Source organism: Colossoma macropomum, unplaced genomic scaffold, assembly GCF_904425465.1.
Source record: "Colossoma macropomum unplaced genomic scaffold, Colossoma_macropomum, whole genome shotgun sequence".
Classification (NCBI taxonomy): Eukaryota; Metazoa; Chordata; class Actinopteri; order Characiformes; family Serrasalmidae; genus Colossoma; species Colossoma macropomum.
The window spans coordinates 144335-166278 of NW_023494903.1; the positions used below are offsets into that span (position 1 = coordinate 144335).

General features: G+C 42.5%; 1 protein-coding gene across 1 annotated transcript in view; it reads right to left on the reverse strand.

The window, feature by feature from the left end:
* The window catches only part of setd1a (SET domain containing 1A, histone lysine methyltransferase), a 41499-nt gene extending 20423 nt beyond the window's left edge, over positions 1-21076 (reverse strand). The window contains exons 1-9 of the mRNA XM_036560742.1: positions 21036-21076; positions 19318-19462; positions 18047-18145; positions 14719-14989; positions 13430-13554; positions 12365-12603; positions 9730-11434; positions 6415-7419; positions 996-1193 (exon numbers count right to left, since the gene is read on the reverse strand). Of these exons, the coding sequence (XP_036416635.1) occupies positions 996-1193; positions 6415-7419; positions 9730-11434; positions 12365-12603; positions 13430-13554; positions 14719-14989; positions 18047-18145; positions 19318-19455 (3780 nt within the window). The 5' untranslated portion in view covers positions 19456-19462; positions 21036-21076. The remainder of the gene's footprint in view (positions 1-995; positions 1194-6414; positions 7420-9729; positions 11435-12364; positions 12604-13429; positions 13555-14718; positions 14990-18046; positions 18146-19317; positions 19463-21035) is intronic.
* Between the last annotated feature and the right edge of the window lie 868 nt (positions 21077-21944).

Below are 21944 nucleotides of genomic sequence, written 5' to 3' on the forward strand. Positions count from 1 at the left end.
ACAAGTCTGGTACGAGGCCAAGAGCTGCTTCAACTAAACGAAATCACCCACTTTAATCTTGTAAATCAGCGTTTCAGATTTTCACACATGCTTTCATCCTGTTTTACATTAAGACAAATTAAACTAGCAGTTTGTAATGTGATACAGCTGTTCGTCAGACATGAGTAGTGAAGAAAGGGACAGTCCAGCTCCTGTGGCAGGAGGGTCCAGCAGTATCCCTTCTAAGAGAAATTTGTGATTTTATAAAAATTCTGGTGCACTCAGAGTAAAATACACAAGTAACTACAGTAAATAATATAGTCCTCATAGTTCAATAACTATGCAAGTAAAAATCATGTCCAAAAACTGTGCTTTATTTTTATTACTTACGTATTCTGCTTTATTTGTTCATTTTTGTTTAATCTATTGCTTACCAAACAAAAGGTGAAAAGGTCAGCGAAATTTTGCAGACAATTCATTTTAACACCCCACGTCAAAAAGGCCATTCTGAAAACTGCCCATCATTAAGGTTCTACTGGCTTCATAAGGTGCTTGGACACCAATGATCGCCGCTTATGTTATGTTTGTAGACAGTTGCTTAGTGGTTACAGTAATCCTCAAATAAAAAAAGTTGTAGCCGACTGTCTTTAAACAATAAATTACATTTAGTGACCTTTTTTGCACCAACTGTTCAAAAGCTACAGAAGTGAGAAATCACATAAGAAAATTAAACCAGCTTCACTCTTCATAACATCGTTTCTCTCATTTCAGGTTTCAGTAATATTATCTTAGCGTTGTGTAAATGTGTGGCTGAATAACGTCCGTGAATCGCTGCTGTGCTTTGAGGAGGTGAGTGATCCTCTCTCAAGAATTCTTTGCTGGCAGACCCTCTCCTTCCCAAAATTAGAAACTCATCAAATGTACCCGCTTCACATGGACGGCACATTCATCACCCAAAACAGCGAACCGAATTCTCCTGAAAATAGAAGAGTTTGCAGGTAAGTAAAGCCAGGTACCTTGAAAGATGGTAATCGCAGTGCCCCCCGCAGGGAGAAGCCCTCCAGGCCTCCACTCTTAGCCCAGTCCACCAGAGACATGATCGGCTCGCGAGGCCGACTGCTCGTCGTCGTCGCCGCCGCCGCCGTCGCCGTCTTCTCCTCCTTCTTCTCTTCCTCTCGCACCACTGAAACGCCTCTCATGGCTGTCTGGAAAGGCTGAGAGAAGAGAAAAAGAGTGGCTTGTCAGGTGAGCAGAGGAGTTTGGTAGAAAATCAAATAATAGACTTTAATTAATAATTCTAATTATCTAATTAGATTTATTTGGATTTATCTCTCCAGTGTTAGTTGTTGTGAATTCCCACTAACTGAAAGCAGCTCTGCTATCAAACAGTATCAACTAATCGGTGAGATCTTGCTGAACTGCTGTTCCTGCAAAAGTCATAAGGCAGCGGATGGCACTTTCGGCACCCGAGTTAAAGACGCCCACAGTTGGCATAATCACGATGGGAACAAATGAAGTTTAACCAAAATGATGCATCACTCTAAGCCAGTCTCTCCAGACACCCTCAGCATGTTTCCTCAACACGATTAGTAACACATACAGGTGTAAATCTCCGTCTCAGCAACGATTCAGTTCAACTATAATCCTTTAAGAAGCAATTCAATGCATCCTGAAACCTAATTTAATCATGATTCAATTTAATTTGGTTATTTATTTTACGACTCCGAATTTTAAAGGGCTCATATCACGGAAATCTGAATAATTTCTCTCAATTTTTAAATGAGTTTGATGAAGTATGCAAACGTTGTTAAAGTCTCAAATCATACCGTTCACGCCGCAGCCCATATAGAGAGATTAACCTGCAAAAACAGGCCCTTTTGAATTCATAGTTTTCATGACATCACAGAGACAGATGAAATACATTCACTTATGTAGCCTACAGCAGTTTAGTTCAATTCATCTTCAAGTTGCAAAGAGTATTTCCACCCAGACTGCTTTTAAAATAAGGTACAATATACAGGAGCAAATCAGAACAGAGCTCCTTTAAATACATCAGTTTCAAAGGCACAGCTGAACAAAAAAACCCAGCCTGATTAACTCTAAAATAGGTTCCTGAGTTTTTTACAGCCCCATACACCTCAGACATCCAGATTTCTGCTGCGTTCCCCTTCGGTCAACACACACGCACACGTATATTGCCGTGATGCATATCACTCTTGTCGGAAGAAAACCTTGTATCTCCAAAATGGTAACTTTACAGCAGAAGGAAAAAACTTACTTCACTTTCAATGAAAGACAATGGAACCAGACTTTTTTCCAAGTAATTTTGGGCTGCTTCCGTTGGTCCATTCTTCACGAAATTTATGTACGCATAATGCAAATGCAAGGGACAACAGACATTTTCAAATCTAAAAACTAAAAAAACAACAAAAATGGAGATATGAGGTTTTCCTCCGACAGCAGCTACATGTAAGACATTTATAAAATCAGTCCACCTTAAAATATGTTATTATACCAGATGCACACTCAGAAAAAGGTACCAAACCAGGGGTGTCAAACTCAACCACTAAAGGGCCCATATTAAAAAAATCTCAACAAATCTGTGGGCCAGGGAAAAAAAACTGTTATTTTATTTATTTATTTATTTTTTTAACAGTGTTGTGCTGTAACCTGAACTGGCCATTGTTTATTCAAAACACGCAAAAACTTCACCAGTAAAATACAGTCACTTGTAGTAGAGCTTAAAATATTACACGAATATTCTAAATGTAAACGTCCTCAGGAGCTCAGTCTTTTAAATCTGCCCATCTGCTTGAACTGGACACCTGACATCCTTTCTTTGCTTCAAGTTCGTTAAGACTTGTGCTCAGTTTCTGAGCTGCAGAGCTGACGTTTAGTGTTTACATTGGTTGAAATGCAGCTAGTGTGTTTGATGATCTGACTGGTGTGGAATTGTGTAGAACTGTGTAGATTTGAGGTGTAACCGCTGTCCCATAGACTGCTGTTGGGGTAGAAGAGTCAGAGTGCACATTCTGTTGCAGTGCATGCTGGGGACTGTAGTGCGGCACATTGTGAAACAGGCTAATATTAAGAGAAAATTAAAATACTTTTGGGGGCCTGATGAGATTGTGTCGTGGGCCTGATCTGGCCTGCTTGTGCTTGACACATAGGTACAAAACTATGGGGGGGGGTCCTCAAGGGGGGTCTTCAGGATCATTAGTAAGTTAGTAACAAAGTGCACCTAAATAACACCTGTTTTCTGACAGTGTAAAACAATTAATTTGATAAATTCAATGTTTAAAATAAATAATCCATAAATTAATAAAGATATTTTAAAAATGAAGTTAGGGTTGTTTCTGTACTACTGTATTATAGCTGAGGGTCACTACGGAGTTTCTGTCAGAGCTCAGGGTGACCGCGGATTAAACTTTCTTTATTTGTAATCATAGTGGCTGCAGCATCAATATGTGGGCACATGTGTGAGAGCGTGTCTGCGCCTTTAAAAAGAACAATGAGTAATAAAATGTTTAAACCAAAGCCGAATAACTGACTAAAACCACAAACCAAACCGCGTCTGCAAAAAGTGAAGCTAACTCGAGTTCATGACTAATAAACATTATAGAGGCCTTAACAAAGGTTAAGGACACTTTTCCTTCACAAACACAACAGTGCACGACAGACTGAATTAACTCGTTAGTGTCGTTAGTTTCTCCTGAACACGCGACGCTCATTAGGGGCATCTTTCTGCTCCAACACAACCTTCTTTGATCAAATAGTAAACCACCAAAGTATTAGAGCGTTGGCTCTGTGCTAGAAGCTCTCCGTGTCACTCCTATTGGAGTACCTGTGAGACTGCGTGGCCGGCTGATTAAATGAAATTAAAAAGATTGATGTCTGATTTTTTGACGTACCCCCTGTGTCATTCGACCTACCCACAATTTGGAAACCACAGCTCTAAGCGATTAAGAGAGGTTCGGAAAATGGTCACTTAAAAAAAGAATCATAACCATTTTTGGAAGATTAAACCACACAAACCTTAAAATATATGAAAAAGTACGACAGTGGTCCTTCAACAAAACTGTGAAAAACAATGCACACAGCCTTGTCGCTTATTTTTATCTTTAAAATTCGAGAACTTTTGTTTGGTCGAAACATAACATTGAATACTGAACAGTATCAAAACCAATTATCACCAAAAGTGACCCCATTTAGGGGTGGGCACTGTGACGATATTTTAGCATATTATAACTTATGTCACAGCTCGCCTTTCTGAGCACACTGTGGATATTGTCAGCACTTCAAGAATATCGACAAACTACATGTTTCACTGCATGGTGAGCATAATTTGTCCTGTTTAATTGGATTCACTGTACAGCATGCCAAACAACCAGTGATGGGCCAATCCACATTTTTCCAGTTCCGATCTGATTTCACTACACGACTGCCGATACCGATCTATACACCTCTTTTTTACTTTGAAAGTATCGTTATTATTGTTGGTATTGTGTTTTATGTTGTGTTTAATCTTCCAATCACTAAGCATATCTGTAATAAAGGCTGCAGCTGAACCGCTGGTGTGTGAGCCCCTGCACTTTCTCACCTGATGCACCGCACTCTGTAGTGTATATGTTTACGAGTTCACCTGGTTTACAGTGAGACTTATGAGAGACACTAGGCTCACATCTGAGATCCAAATATATGTTGTGAAGCTCATGGCTTTAACATCTAGCTAGCTGTGCCGCTAACACAGCCGGTTGTACAGTTCAGGTAAAGCAGTCTCTGAATCTCTGAAACGTATTTTCTGGATGGAGATTATCCCCATATAGGCCCAATCCCAGTTCAGCCCTCGCCACTACCACTTAGCCCTTAGCCCTCTGTTTTGCGTTCATATCTAGCGGTAGGGTGTCCCCATTTTTTTTTTAAACAGAGGGGTAGGGCGAAGTGTTAGGACTACATGGCCCTCCAAACGGAGGTTTTTCAGAGTCACACTCCAAACAGTGTTATGAGAAAAAAAGAAAAACGGGCAAGATGGCTGTGCGAGCAACCAAAGAAACCCACAAATGTAAGTATTTTCTTTTTAATTACGCTGCTAGAATGTAATTGCTGCACCATTTAAGGTGGAACAGGAAAATTCGAACAAGAACCTGGAGAATATCTGACTTCAGCTTCGTATAACCAAAGATTTAGCAGTGGGCGATACTAAATAACTGTCTTATACTCCGTCTTTAAAGGCACATGATACCCTAAATGTAACTAAAGCCCAGCAGTGAGGAGCTGAACTTTACCCTCCTCTGCTATCACTGCAGACGGGATGGGTACAGAGCAGCGCTAGTAGCTGTTAATGAAGCAGGTTTTTTTTTTTTTTTAATTTGAGGGTTGTCCCATTTCGTAGGGCAAGATTTCAACCACTACCCCTTGTAACTCAGTCAGAGTGACACTCGAAAACAACAGGTAAGGGTAAAAAGAAGAAATGGGATTGGGCTCTAAGTTCCCCAACAGGCTGCGAAATCCAACATTTTCCACTACAGGTAGCGGCAGGTCATCGAGTATAATGAAGCTGAGCAACTTCTCTGTGATCCTTTTAACCTTTGGTTTGTCTGCTGGATGTTTAGCACATTTCTGGAAAGCATCATCGAGAGTCTCTGCTGCCTGGTAGCGTCTTCCTGTCTGTTAGCTGGCATGAACTCCTGGTACTGTTTCACATGAAACCTCTGCAGGTCTTGCTTTTGGCGTTTCCAGACTAAAATATCTTCAAACAAACAACATTTAATTAAACCAACAGCTGATGTTTTTTTGCTCGCTGAGTTACAGACTGAAGTTGCCGCACGTTCATGGTAGGATGTGGAATGAAATCTGGATCGGTGATGTGTCTGTTATGATATGTTGCATTACAACGGGTTCATTGTCCAGAACAAGCTGCAGACCGGAATATGGATCGGTAAGTGGATCGGCCCTGTCTGTCCGATATCCGATGGGTGAAGTGATGTTGATAGAATTTATCAAACCTCAGAAGAACCAAATATTGTTATATGTAACATGTATCGGGGTGGTTGATACGTCAAAAATATCGTATCATGATGCTTTTCACTCTACACAGTAAGCATCACGATACTGTGACAGACTTAATGCACTAGTAATGCCGCATTTAAAAACTGTCATCAAAAACTAACACAACGACTTTTGATCATACTACACTAAATTAAACAGGGCTAATTATGCTCTCATTGCAATGAAACAATCAGTTGTTCCCTGAAGTACAGACAATATCCATGATACAGACAGAAATGTATATTGTTTATCACAATAACAAAACTTGTCTTGATAAAGACCAATTATAATCATGTTTCCCACCTCTTTCATAACTTGACATAATATTTTTTGCCTTATCATCCATTTCAAAACATAACACATCTTACTGGCCTCATCTGCTCTTACCTTAGCCTTCCTCTCCTTACGTTCCCACCACTCGTCAAAGGTGCCGAAAGCCACGTTTTCCACCATCTTGCGGTTCAAGTCCCTCTGCATGATGTTCTTCATCTCCTCAATTAGAACGGACAGGACCTGCTGGACCGTGGCCTCGTGGGGGTTCTGGTCCATCATGGCCATCGGGTTACCCGTTGCCCCATAGTGCTCTCCCTCCACACCCGGCGCTGCACCGTAGGCTGGCATTGGGTAGTGGGAGGGATAGTGCTGTGGTAGGACGTGCGGAGGCCAGGGACTGTGTGGAGGAGGGATGGCGTGGTGGTGAGGTGGGGGAAGCTGGGCAGCGTGCGGGTCTGGATAGGGGTACGGCATGTGAGGGGGCATATAGCGGTGGTCCTGATCGTAGTGGTTAGCTGCGATACCGTCTTGGTCCATGTAGGGGTGATGTGGGTGTGGCGGAGGTGCATGGGGATGGGGCATAGAATGGAGGTGGTAAGAAGGTGGGTATTCAGAGGCAGGGGGGTGCTCTCCAGGGGGCACTGCAGAGCCATTACCCGCAGCCATTCGCATCTGCTGCAGGCGGCTGAGCATCTGCGTCTGCATCTGGAAAGACATGCCACTGTACTGGCTCATCAGTTCCATGGAGTTGGCATAGTCGTACATATGGTGCGGCAACGGCGGTGGATACTCCGGGTGCAGCTCCATGTGGGGCAGCGGAGGAGGAATGCCAGGGGGTGGAGGAGGCTGTAGGGAGAAGCCAGGTGGGGGTGGAGGAGGCAGGTGGGGAGGGTAAGAGGGGATGGGTGGAGGTGGCATGGTGGAGCTGAAGTGCTGTGTGCTGTCAGGAGGAGGACTAGCCGAGGGGTCCGAAGTCTGTGAGGGAAGAACTGTCTGTGAAGAGGTTGTAGGTGAGGAGGAGGAAGAAGCGGCAGCATGATGAGGCATCACCATGGAGATGGCAGCATCATCTTCTTCTTCAGATATCTCCATGTCTTCTCCGGAAGAATGAGGAGATGGCTGAGGAAGTGTTAAAGACAAGGAAGATAAATGCCATGTTTTTGTGAGATGCAGAAACAAAGATCTACAGCAGGAGAAGTCTGGCATTGCATCTGTTTGTTACTATAAAGCAACGCACATGGCACAGTTCTACTGGAGCTAGATTAGTTTTAGGTTCTATAATGTAATTTGAAAGACATTTGACTGGTTGGACCATATCTGATAAAATATCTGTCCAATTTCTCCAGCTTTACTGAGACAGACTGGGTCATAGCCTGGATAGAAAGGTCAGCTCATCAGCTTCACTCCACAGCTGACCTTCAATGACAATAGCAACATGGCAATGATGTGTCTATTGTGAGGTGAACTGGAACAGGACTACTATTACCGATGGAGTCTTGGGTTTAATCGATTACAGAAGAGCATTCACTACAAAATTATTACCGAGACTAAACTACACCTTCTTACCGAGACTAAACTACACAGAACGTCCCCAGATAAAACTTACCCAGCACACACAAAGTTTAAAATACTGATAAACAGCTTTGTTGTATAATGTCTATTTGTAAAATGAAAAATCTGACCCACCACCAGCAATTAAGACTTTATCCTGACTTAACTAAACATACATAGGGCAGAACTATATTACCTCTCCTATTCACCACCACAACAAATCCCTACAAAGCGGACTGGTATACTTTTGATGATGTTGCTCTAGAACTGTGTATGGTTCTGTATTTTTGTGGCCAGCAGTGAAAACCCATGAAGCAAAGCAGAGCAGAATCTCTCTTCTATAGCCTTGCAGAATCACAACTTCTAAACTGATGTTCAAATTTTACTATAGCTTTTAGTGCAAGCAAATTCTGCAGAAGTTGAAGCATTTTCGGTAGGACCACATCAATCAAATCTCCAATTTAGGAGAAGTAAGTAAACATTTTTTAGTTTAAGGCTAGCAAAATACATTCAACTGAGCCCTGTATCCCACTAGTTATCAATCCTGACCACTAACCTGCACACTGTAGTGCTCTCACTGCACCAACACACTCAGTTTCCCCTTACAACAGACTTTTTAATTAGTTAATTAGTTGAGTCAGGTGGGTGTGTGAGCAGGGAAATATGCAGGGCAGCGGTCCTCCAGGACTGGGATTGAGGACCACTACTCTTTTACTCTAACCAATCACCAAATTCTGTGTGTCAAATACTGTAGAAAACTGTTTAATCATGTGTTTGTACAATAAGGCATATTGAAAGTAGGGATGCCCAGGTTAAAGCGCCTAAATGTTGGTGCAGTAAAGAATTTACTCCGTTTGTGCTCACTGAGTCGGTGGTGTAAATGTAGCGTGTTGATATAATTTAATACGCTATGGATTTGCTCTGATTGGTCTTGATTTTTTACTGTATTGGGAACTGTATGGTGTCATGGCTGTTGGACAGTGCTGTGTATTCAGTGTACTGTGCCTTGTATTCAGCCTGATGTTGATTTATTGACTGTATGTACCACTTTTTGCACTCTGACTTCAGATTGTTAACATGTTGCCATAAAAATGTTAACGTCTCAACAATAAATATATAAATAAATAAATAAATAAAAAAGTAGGGATGCACCGATGTTCTCAATATTCTAATGATTCCATTCCCTGAACTGATAAATACCAATTAGGAGTGTTTTTCTAATCCTTAAATGAAATTCTGCATCTGTCATACAACATACTGTTACAGTTAAACGGTTAACTCCATAACAAACTTTCGTAATCACAGATTTTCTTTGAATCATATTTCATATCAGTCACACTCTCAGTAGAAGTATTTCATTAAAAACTATACTCTATTTTTTTAGGGTTACTAAGTGTAACTAATCACTGAAGACATTTTAACTATCATCAAATTTTTTTAGTCCATATTAAAATGGCTAAACATAAAATTCTGAAATAGTTATCATCTGATGAAAGTAAATAAAAGTATTTTTATTCTGAAATGCTGCAGCACTCTGTAAAGAAACACATGGCATATTTCACGTTTGCGAAGAAACATGTTTCCCCTCCCTAAACCAGTCTGCCTGTAATGTGATCACTCATGATTAAGTGCTGCATGCAGACATTCAGTTCTATCAATTACAACACAAAGAGAAAATTTTTGTATTTTGCATTTTGGAAATATACTCTTCCATTTGAAAGTGACCGTGTATTAGAAACAGTATCAACAGTGAATTGGCCACATCTGGCTGATACCCAATCCGTTTAGGTCAGCGTCAGTGTATCATTAATTGCAAGCGCATTAGAGGAATATAATCGCATTCTGTCCATATATTGAAGCCCTAACATCTTTACTTACCTGTCCTTCTCCGTTGTAGGTGGGTGGAGTGTGGGCACCTACAGCCTTGTGTGTGTCGGAGGCCATGTGAGAGAGTTCCTCCTGGGAGAAAACCGGCTGGTCCTGTAAGTCCGACATTGAGCCGGAGACAGAAGCGCTGGAGGCCTCCACCTCCGCAGGACTTTTCCTGCTTTCTCCCCCAACTTGCTTCTTGCCTCTGTTCCGTCGCCCATCCCTGTCTCCTCTTCTCCTCTGGCCTCCGTCCGCCTCCCCTTGCCTTTTGAGGTTCGCTCTCTCCAAGTCCCCTTCTCTCTGCTTACTTGACTCACCATCAGTGTTCTGCACACCTCTCCTCTCCTCCTCCTTCCTTTCTTCCTCCTCGTCGTCCGAGGCGAGGAACGAGAACTTTGACTTTTGATCCTTCAGGAGCATCTCGATACGCGAGTCCAGGCTGCTGCTGTGGTGAACGAACGGTAGGCTCTCATTGGTGGAGTCCGGTTCTGGAGAGGAGGAGTCTCGCTGTGGGAGGGGCGGAGAGAGAGAGGCTGTGGAGGAGGGGAGGTGGTGAGGGAGGGAGGTAGAGGAGGGAGAGGTGGAGGATGAAGGGATGGAGGCATGGGGAGGAGAAGAAGGCGGAGGAGTGCGCGGGGGCTGTGGGGGGGTGCTGGGACGGCGTTTCGGTAACGTCCATTGCTCTTCTCGAGAGGGGCTTCCCTGGCCGAAATCCAGTGAGCCCAGAGTTTCGGCCACTGCGGCCGCAATGACAGAGGCTGGAGGGAGAGGAGGGGGAGGAGGGGGAGGAGGCGGGGGCAAGGGGGCGTGGTGAGAAAGGGAACGATAGTCATTATCCATTGAACCTCGTTCCCCGGCACCCTGCTGTCGGAAGGACGGCGAGGGGTCCAACCTGGATGAAGAAGGGGTGTCGTGAGCAGGCAAGTCTTTAGGCTGGGGGTAGCCTCCATATGAAGCGGAGGCAGGGGGAGGAGAAAGGCTGTTAGAGGAGCGGTGACTGGAGTATCGAGGGTCCGTGCTGTTGGCGTAGTCTCCGTCTCGCTCCCTATCTCTTTCCCAGTCTCGGTCTCTGCTGCTTCTCCGCCGGCTGTGGTGGTTATGCGAGTGGTGGTGGTTCCGGTGCCGTCCATGTTCGCCAGACCGCGAGCCAGAACTGTCCCGCCGATATGGTCGGCCGTCCCCGCGCTCCTCGCGCCTGTCAGGGTGGTGGGAGTGGTGGGAGTGATGGGAATGGTAAGAAGATTTGGAGGAGGGAGCAGACGAAGAGTTCACGTCCTGTTGGTGGTGGTAAGAGGAACGCCGAGAAGTCCCATAACGCCCCCCGGAGTCCCTGTCTCGCTCCCTTTCTCTAGGCCCCCTTTCTCTGTCTCTGTCCCTTTCTCTGTCAGCCACAGGTGGGGACTCGTATAAGGAGCCTGAGGGTGGTACATGTGGGAGTGGGGGCATATGCATCCCGGTCCCGCTCGCATTAGGAAACGGAGGGTAGCACGGAGGCTCATTGGGTCGAAACGGCGCAGAAGGAGGGGGGAATCCAGGTCGACCTCTGTGGTACATGGAGGGGTCTTGTGAGGGAGCTGCATGGGATTCGTCATAGTAACGCGGGGGCTTGAACCCTGATGAGGAGGACACCGCAGAGGAAGAGCAGGATGAAGAAGGGAGCATGTCCTGTGGAGCGTAACCACTGTTGAGAGGAGCCCCACTAAAACCTGCATGCCTGCAAACAGAGGAATAAACAGGAAATTAATTCGGATGACGCAGGAAGAGTAATAATATCGGCTTTGTGCACACGCCGTCATGTAACTGCTTAGAAGCTAAGAATCTGTTTAAAAATATTGATTGAATCATTTCGAACTGTTGATTTTTATTTGTGAAAACCAAATACACCTCTACAGAAATTGTGGCATATGCAAACTTCATGGCACATTCATTATTTATGTTTTATTTTTCTCCTATTTGTTGCTCAGAAAATAAGCAGAAACTGCACTACAATTTGAAGAACGATGTCGTTTTTTAATCTGTCCCCTGTAGAGGATGTGTTAACTGTTTTTCCCTCTTAGAACATCAAAGTGTGAATGTTGTGTGTTTAAACTTTTGCATACAACTGCCTGTCTGCACTTTCCCTCTGCTGAATAAAATGAGAATGGTCCATGTTCTCTCCTTTAATTCAATTCCTCTTTGCTGCTACGGCTCCTTGCCCTGAGTTTGGCAGCAAAGGTAGCTCAGTGAAGCCTTTTCTCCATATAAGGCATTCAAAGCTTTTATAACGTTAATGATGCAGGTGAGAGCTGCAGGAGACCCACTGAAATTAGTGGTGCATGATGATATCAATCATCAGTATCATTCATTAAATGCTTAGATTTGACCTTCAATTCAAACTAATATTTGATGAAACAATTAACATATGGTGGAAGAGCAAAGGTCTACTACGCAAAATTTATGTTTATTTATGTACGTTAAAAATTTCCCTATACAAGTATCTGTTACAAAGTGGATCTAGAACCAATGACTACGTTTTAGAAAATGTGCATATTTCGGCAACAACGTGATAGACATGTACATGATTTTTTACTGTGTCAGTGCACAGTTAAAATACTGAGCTGTAAGCACTCTAAAATATTGTGACTGGTTAAATAACTGCACATACCTGCCGCCGGAGTAGCCTGAATCCTGGGAAAAGGGGGTCCCAGAGCGTGATGAGTAAGGAGTGTTTCCGCCTTGTGAGGAGGAAAAAGAACCTGGGGTGTACTGCCCACTGTGCGAGGATGGGGGGGTATCTAGACGTTGTTCCCCAAATCCAGTGTCCACAGAGCATGGGGTGGTACTGCCGGGAGGTGGAACTGGCACCGGCTGATCTACAGAAAGCCTCCGCCTGACATCAGAGGACTGGGGAAAAAAAATGGTAGGAGAAGACAGGGGTTTAGCCAGAAGACAAAATACAGCAACACAGATGCATCTATGAACACTTGAAAACATGAGTGACAAGCAATTTTAAGAGACCATATTAAATCCCATACATGGGAACTAATATTCACGTATACCCGCCAGTTCAGCCTGCAGGAGTTTAGCACACCCATCATGTTATGAGATGCATCTCAGCTTTGAGTGCTTTTTGAATAATGTACAGTACAGGGTAGCCAACCAGAACAAAGCTAATTTACATATACCAATTTTAAAATCAGACTGACTAAGAGTCTGTTTAAATTTAGAAAATAAACAGAGGTGGGAAAATGGTCACCTCTGCATTTAAACCTTCCGTGCAGTGAAACACCTCATACACACACTAGTGAGTACACACACACTAGGGGGCAGTGAACACGCTTGCCCGGAGCAGTGGGCAGCACTATCCACCTCAACCCGGGGAGCAGTTGGGGGTTAGGTGCCTTGCTCAAGGGCACCTCAGTCACGTACTGTCTGCTCAGGGGATCGAACCAGCGACCTTCTGGTCACAAGGCTGGTTCCCTAACCTCCAGCCCATGACTGTCCCCAATAACCCCGTTTTGATGCAAAAAAAACCAGAAACTTATATAACATAACAGGAATGCAAGGAAAAAAAAATGTCAGATACGGGCCCTTAAAATGGTAATCTATACAAACCTTAAAACAAAAAAAAATACATGCAGAAGTATGATACCATAATATTACACAATATTACAGTCTCTATGACAGTCTTTGAACCCAGCAAAGATCAGAATCCTACATGTGCACTTACTGTGTCAGGCTGGGCTGGAGCAGGGGGCTGAAACTTCTCTGTGAGGGCTTTGCCTCCGGTCGGCACCGTCTGAGGGGTGTACGAGCCACTAACAATCAGGTCGTAATACTTCATCCTCTGCTGGCCTGCAAAAGCCCACAAAAACAGTTATAGTGCTGGAACTGCTGGGAACACAAAACAATACTGATGGATTTCTCTATTACCTCAAGCAGTAGAGCTGCACAGCATGGACAAAACATTACATTCCTATTGCACTGCCAGATATGGCGACTGTGATAGACCCTGGAATATATCTGAAAAACCTAGAGCTGTCACAATCATTACCTTTTAGCTAACGATTATCAAATAACTGGCATTAAGTATTTGTTTTTTCTTGTTCACTGTATGCAAGTATGAAAGTGCAAGTAATAACAGTTGTACTGTCCCAATGATACAGCATTTATGCATACAATCATACAAGTTATATGTTGAGAAAATAAGCTAAAAAACTCATTATACTAGTATACCTGCTATAAAACGCCAGAATTAGCTACACAGTTAACAAATAAACAAACATTACTCAGTACTGCCCTCTGAACATGTTAGAAGTCAGAACCTTTTTTGTTTTCTTAATATCGATGATGTCTTAACTAATGCATGTACTACTTTCTTTACTCTAATTTGTCTCAACCTAATTAACACCCTGCTTGTTGCAGAAATCGAATAACTGTGGAAAACATTTGCAGTCAGCGAAAATAATTACGATCATCTCAAATGATTGCGATCATCTGAAATAACTGCCATTAGGCTATTATGTAATTCTGACAGGTCTAGAAAAATGTTCTAATGCTGTAGATAAAAACCATTTGTTTGTCTGATCACAACAAGGTTGATCAGAATATTTACAGGACACAAAAACTAGTGATGCAGGTTTATTTACCAAATGTCATAGCTACTAATGCAATAACGACGGATGAACAACAAATGCAGCGCTACTTAGCAAACAGTGGTGTACAGTATGGCTAAATTTAATTTAAAATAGCAATAAAAACAACATTACAAACAGCAGTATTTGTGCAACATTCAAGTTCTCAACCGTGGCTCAGTGTTCATAAATTAACAATTTCCATAAAATGAAAACATGCAAAACCTCTTCATAAACACATGCAAATTATTTTCAGTATAGAATTCAAACCTCAAAGAAGCACCTTCTGTTTCAGTAGCTGGCAAAGCACTGCTTACTCATCTCTCACAACCAGAATGATCCCCAAGGTGGAGACAGAAAGCTAATGACCCAGATGGGTGTGTACCTTTGATGTCTAGCTGAGCATGGACAATGTTGCCCATGACAGAGGTGTTGTGCAGGTGTTTAACTGTGTCTTTGGCCCCTCTGGTGCTGGTGAAGAGAACGCGGGCCAGGCCCAAGTGCTTCCGTGTCTTAGGATGAAACAAGATCTCCATTTCCTCCACCTCGCCGAACTTGGTGCACATCTCCAATAGGAAAGGCTCCTTGATGTTATCGTTCAACCGGGCAAACGTCACCTCCTTCAACGGAATAGGACCCACGTAGTACTCATCCAACTACGGGGAAGAGGAAAAGACACAAACTGTATTAGGAGAAGGTAAAACATAGGAGAGAAATCCCTGTTCTTGACGGACGTCCGTCATTCAAATTCCATCTATAATCCTTTCAGTGAGAGAGAACATGACTTCTTATCCAAGCCATTATAAAAAAGCCTGGATTCATACAGCCACTGCTGTGGAACCAGCCCTCCGTTAGAACCACCTTTATGTCTCAGGCTCGAGAGCATTTATAGCCTGTTTTGCACTTCTTTATCCCAGTTTATTTAATTTTTTATTCTAATTTTATGTCCAATTTGATTCTAAAATAATGATTTTCTCTTTTTAAATCTATTATTTTAATCAAGTTTTTAATTTCTATACTCCTTTACTTTTTTAAACGACTGAATTGAATGACAGCAGTGTACGAAAGGTGCTATATAAATAAACTTGCCGTAACATACAGACACAACGCACCAGTAGCGCCACATTTAAAAACAGCCGTCAAAAATTCAATGATTTCTGTTCAGTGGTTCACACACTGCACAAATCCAGTTGAACAGGACTGACTATTGGTCAGTGTTCTTTCAGTGCGGATGACGTCTGCAGTGCCCTAAGAAAAGCGGGAATGACCACCATTAAATAAGCTGTGTGGAACCAGCCCTCCTTTAGGACCTCCTTCATGTGTCGGGATTGAGACGAGTTCAAATTTTATGATTTTTGTTTTACTTCTTGCTTCAGTCTTTCTCTCTACTTTCATTATCTTGCAAAACCCAGTTTTGCAATCTGGCACGCTGGAGTCGCTCACTTGTGTTGCCGAGAAAATTTTGCATTAAACTCTAGGCTTGTGAGAAAACGGATGAGCGGGAAATAAACAGCAAATCAATTCAGGAAAGCACAGTTTAGTGCAGCCAAAAAGACATTTAAAACGTTTGCAGAGAACTTTTATTGTTGTGCTCAATACACCACAGGCCTAGTAGTATGTTCTGTTACATTTAGAAGTAAACAGGTCAAAGTTAAGATCTTGCTATATCAGCACTGCGTAGCAAGAGAACAGCGCAGTATGGAAGGTTTTGGATGTTACTCAAAAGCACGGCTGGAATACATTAATTGGATTTATGCTTAACTTTGCTTATGCTTATGCTGTGATCCAGTGACTGCTACTGTTGGCACTACACAGCATTTTTTTTTAAACACACCGGGTGATGATGGGTCAGTTCTGGACAAAATTTCATTGAGCTTGGGGCAGTTTCGGTCTCAGGTGTTAAATTCTCTGGTTGCGTTTAGGTTCTAACCAAACTTTCTGGCTCAATTAAAGCTCCACCCTTCATGAGGGACGTCTAATTTTTCTAGCAAATAACAGCCACAAAGGATGTGTTCAAAAAGCAAAGCAGGAACTCAAACACAAACTTGCAACTACATCCAGTTTGGAAATCAGTAACTGATCAGTAAGTAAAGCCACTGGATGTTTTTCATCAAGTCAGCTGAACGAAACCAGCACACCTCTGAAAGGACAACTGCAAATACTTCTTTAAGGTCCATTTAAAGCAAGCAAATTACATGCCTCAGCTAAAGCTAGTGCCGCTCGCTACAGGGGGCTTGTTTGACGAATGGCCCTTATAAGCGGTTGTATAAACAGAACTTTCTGCTGACACCTTCACAGCGAAATATGACAAAGCGACAGAAGCCATTCAATTCCAGAGCTAAAATTTCCTATCATTAGATGTCCATACGGAACTGAAGGCATCCAGTAGAAACCTGGGCTGGACACCTTGAAAAACTTTCAGATACCAATAAGAAACACGACCATGATTCTGACACAATACGTAATACTTAAGTTACAAACTCAAAGTGGGTGTGGCTTAAACCAGAAAGGAGGTACTGGGCGTAGTGTGTCCACAATCATGAAGAAATATTTATCTTACAAACGGCGCATTTATAACTGACAACCATGCCTCAGTACCAAAAACAGTCAGGTGCTGCCCTGAAAAAGGAAATATTTATTACAAACTGTGCAACTGTGTTTAACATTGTCATGGAGGTGAACGTGGCCCCCCCCCATCGATCTGGTCTGTCCTGTAGTCATCTGAACTTGGTTATTTTATTAGCTACTGTAAACTATGCCGTCATAGCATCTCAGTGCAATACATGCTTATTCAATACCTTATTAGAGGGATAGTAGTAAAACTAAGCCTAGGGAATGGCAATATGGCTAAAATATCACATTACGATACTTGACACACAGACAATGCAGCAGTAATGCCACATTTAAAAACAGCCATCAAAAATTCACAGTGATGTCTGTTCAGTGTTTTACATACTGCACAAATCCAGCTAAACACTCACTGTGCTCTCATTTTAATCAAATATGTAGTTGGTCAGTGTTCTTTGAGTGCGGACGATATCCGCAATAAGCTAAAAAAAGTTCTCTGTTTATCAGGAAAAGCGATAAATTATCATCACATTGCCCACCAACAACACCAGGCATACCAGTTCAGCAGGTGGGATGACCACCATTAGACTAGCTGTGTTTACAGGTAACAAACTCTGATAAAATCTGATTTAATGCGATTCGTTCTGCGTCTGAAAAAACAGATTTGTTAAAAATAAAAATAAACAAAAGTCTCAAAGGCAAACGGCCAGTGGGGCCGTAGGCTCTGTGTTCTGAAAGGCCAAAATGTAAAATGCTGTGGCCAGGAGCACTGGACAACAGACAAGTTCGACAACTGGAAACAGGCATGCTTGATTCACTGACACTGCTTAGGTACTGTAAGACATGGAACTTTTTCTGTAGTAGAGAAGCAATTCGGTCCGTACCATAAAAATACTGAATTTCAATATCAAGCCCCAGCAGAGACTACTTCTCACGCAACACTTAGCAATATCAGAGCACACTGGAGCGCTCAGCAAAGAAAACTGGACAGAATATGGAAAATGTACAAGCAGTCTTCACATTCAAAACAGGAGGCATGCGCTGGTTTCTGTCCTGCAGTCTCATGGATTGCACTGAGAGATGTGCCACAGCTGGAGCAAAGCAAATTCGGAGGAAACCAGAGAACTGCATTCCAAAGGACCTACCTTGAATTTGGGCAAAGGAAGCGACAGCTCTGTGTGTCTGGACCAGATCCTTCGTGGCCGAGGGTCACGTAACTCCCCCACAGGTGGGAACCCTGAGTCCTGAAAGGCAGCAGGGGACAGAAGGTTATTACAGTAATTTGTAAGGCTGTATAATTACATATTAATTCAAACACAGCCTCTAAAAATATGCCACGATTCTGGGATACTCAGTGCTATGAATACTAAACAGATATGCACAGACAGTTGCTTGAAATCACAATATCAGTATCAACGTTTACCAAAATATTATGTACTTATTAGAACATTACCAGCTCAGTTAGATATATTTCATACCAAAAACAATTTTAAAGCCATTTTACCTTCAGCAAAACCTAAAACAATTGGCAGGAACTACCAAAACACTATCATGGTAACTATTTTGCAAATGCTTAATCTGTTACTGGTGGCACTTTATGCAGAGTGGTCCTTTCAGATGAAACAAACACTCAACAGACTCTCAGTAATACGTCAAAAACAAAATATGAGGGTTAGGATAAGGTTTGAGGTTAAAGTTAGGGTTAGAATTAGGGCCAGGGTGAGGGTTAGGTTTTGGTAAGGTTGGTAAGGTTATGTTTTGTGTAATGCAAGTAACATATTAACAATACATTTACTTAAGTAATACTTAGTTATGTAAGTAATGTATCAACAGAACGTCTACAAGATATTTACTTCAGTGTATTCAGATGCTTCTCTATTGCTACTCCACTAATATGTTACTGATGTCTTAATGATAATCGGTTAAGAGTTTATTAATCATCTACAAAGGACCACTCCGAATAAAGCGTTACCCCATTACCAATCAGAGACGTCAATAAAATCACTACCTAACATTCCTGTACCAAGAAACCCAAAAATAGCAATGAACACTTATGCCCACTGATGAAAATTTATAATGGTGCATTCCTAATGTGTCTCTGCACCGCTAAAGACACAGTTCTCATCAAGTATGCAAGCTAACAAGTCACAATTTTGTGTTGTGTGAGTCAACTGAGGCCTCTCTCACTTTCATTTTGAACGGTCTGTGTTTTGCCAAGTCATAGATGTTCACAATATTAACAGAACAATCAGAGTTAAACTGCTGGCCAGCAGTATTAGAAGCATCTTTTATATAAAAACTACACTGAGCACTACACTAAATTAAACATTAGTCTGTGATTCATGTCTGCTGGCCGGGTCATTTCATTGCTTGCTGAGGCATTCGCCAACACAGACACACTATCAAGAGTGAATACCGGCACGCTGAAGTGAATCCCATCGTATCTGTAGATTTTCTGGGCGACCCTGCGGATGGCAGGGTCCTGTACAAGCTTGTAGCTCTTCCATTGCAGACTGAGAGCTCGCTGGGTGTCCGCCCCACTGTCTGGATCCATGCTATCACTGCAGAGAAAGTGAGAGGAGATTCTCTATGAAGTGAGAGATTTCAGTGTCACAGAAAAACCTGATTTACACCATTTTCCCCTTATGCACAGCCAGAACATGTCTAGTGTGTGAAAATGTGGTACTTCAGTTTTGCACTGAGGCCACAAGGCTAAGGTAGCTGACAAGCAATGGAGGTCTAAGTCACCCAAAAGTCTTTTCAGGTGACCCGGACCTCTTTTCCTTGTATTACCTGTGCAGCTTCAATTACCCGGAAAGCACACTTTGTCTTAGCTGACCAACTAGAAGGGGAAAATTGTGCAGATCTGCTTTTAAAGACTCAAACTTTACAAAACTGTTTACAGCTCATAGAGATGGGTGGTGGGTGCACCCAAACCAACAATAAGACTCACGTCCTGGAGACCCACTTCCCTGCAATTTTTACTGTTTTCCCTGCTCCCAACACACTTGATTCAACCAATCAGCTCAGGAGCAGCCCATTATTGAGTTAAAGTGACATGAAAATTGTGCAGGGCAATGGGCCTCCAGGACGAGGGTTGAGTTAAAGCTACATATAAAACAACCAAACAGCAACAAGAGGCAACAGTACAGTTGATGCATCTGAGCTAAATCTATATGGAGGTGCATACACAGCTGGGACATAGGCCTGAACAGACAGTAAAAAAGCTGTTTGCTGTGATGCTCCAACACAATAACAGAGAGATACTTAGCCTACGGTTTAGCTACAGTTAGTCCATCATTTCGCCGGGCAGGAGAAACGTTATTCCCTTCGAATATCACAGACTAGCATCAACAAATACATCAAGCAACATTTTAACTCGTGTGTTATTTAAAAGCTGGAGCCAGACTCCTGTTCGAATTTTCCCGTTCCACCTTAAACAGTGCAGCAGATAGTTACATTTCGGCGCCAGAACCTATAACGTTACTGCACCATTTAAGGTGGGACGAGAAATTTGAACAAGAAAGCCGACTCCAGCTTCGTCGCTTTACATAAAGCTCACAGATTTTTCAGGGCTGGCTGTAATTGTGTCTGCCTGGCTAAACACGATAAACACAGACTCTGGTGGCTACTTCGCTACAGAGTTGGCTAAATAGGAAAATTGAGGTGAGAGAAAGAAAAAAGAGCCCCCGGTCGGAGTCGATTCTCCTCCCTTTCACGGCTTCGAGCCCACGCTTGCTCAAGACGAACCCACCAAACAGCGGCTCCCGCCTCTCAGTGTCGTTTCACCCGCTTCAACACGGGCGACGCTCAAAAAACGGCCGACCAGCCAGCAAGCTAAGGAGCTAACAGGCTACAAACGGCCGCCTCCTCGCAACTAAACAGGCTAACGTGCTAGGCTAACGCGCTAGCCAGCCGCTCGGCAGGCCGCTGTATCGGACGAGAAAACTAAATATGCTCGAATAGAAAACAGCGATTCCGTTTCGACTCCGGGACCCCGCCGTCCGGTCTCGAAGGGCCCCGCTCGCGTTCCGGTGCGTCCCCGAAACATCCCAGGACGTTATACTCCACCTAAAAGCGACGTTTTGTGGGGAAAAATCGGGTTAAAGAGACAGCGGCCGACGCGAAACCAACCTGGGAGCCTCGCCTGTCCGCCATTAGTCACTAGAACAACATTCCTCCGATTCAGCTCAAGCACTTTCCGCATAAGTCGAGACAATCGGGACGGTCAGAAAAATAAATAATGAGTTGGTAAACGTGCTGAATTAGTCGAGTAAGAGACAAACGGGTGGGTTCGTTCGCGTTGTCTTTTTTATTCGATGCAAATACAGATGTTAGCTGCATAATCTGAAATTGCTTTTTTTTTTACTCTGACAACTGTACGTTTAAGATTTGAAATGGCGAATGTGCTGTTTCATTATTAAAGGTGACATTGGTGTCGAGCGGGACGGTTGTAGGTGAAGGCCAAGTTCATCAAAAATAAACAAAAACATTTTCATCTGAGAATTATGGCGATAAATAATGTTGGATTATTGATCATCGTTTGACTTTTTTAATATATATTTTAAACATATTATTTTCTTACGTTTGATTACATTTGTCAATATATTTTTAATAAAAACGAAAACAATATATTGATATAATTTTTATTCGTTGTTTATTTATGTTATACATATTTAACAATTTTATATTTATTTTATTTCTTTACTTTTTTTAGGAAAAAAACAGCTCATGTATTACCTTAAAAATGCTTTATTGCATCACATCTCAGAACATAGCAGATGTTAGCTTTTTTCTTTTTAGGCTATTTGCATATTCATCGTCTTATAATTTTTTGTAATTTCCATACCTTTCACTAAAAATAGCAATGCTGCATTGGGGATTTTGAAAAATAAAAGAATACTATTTCCCTCCTCTCGCCCTTAGTTTAAATACGCTAATAAAATCTCTGTGAATTAGTGTAGTTTTTATACACTGAGAATGAAAGATTTTCAGGTTCATAAAGGATAAATGTATCATTTGGAATGACACATTGACACTCAA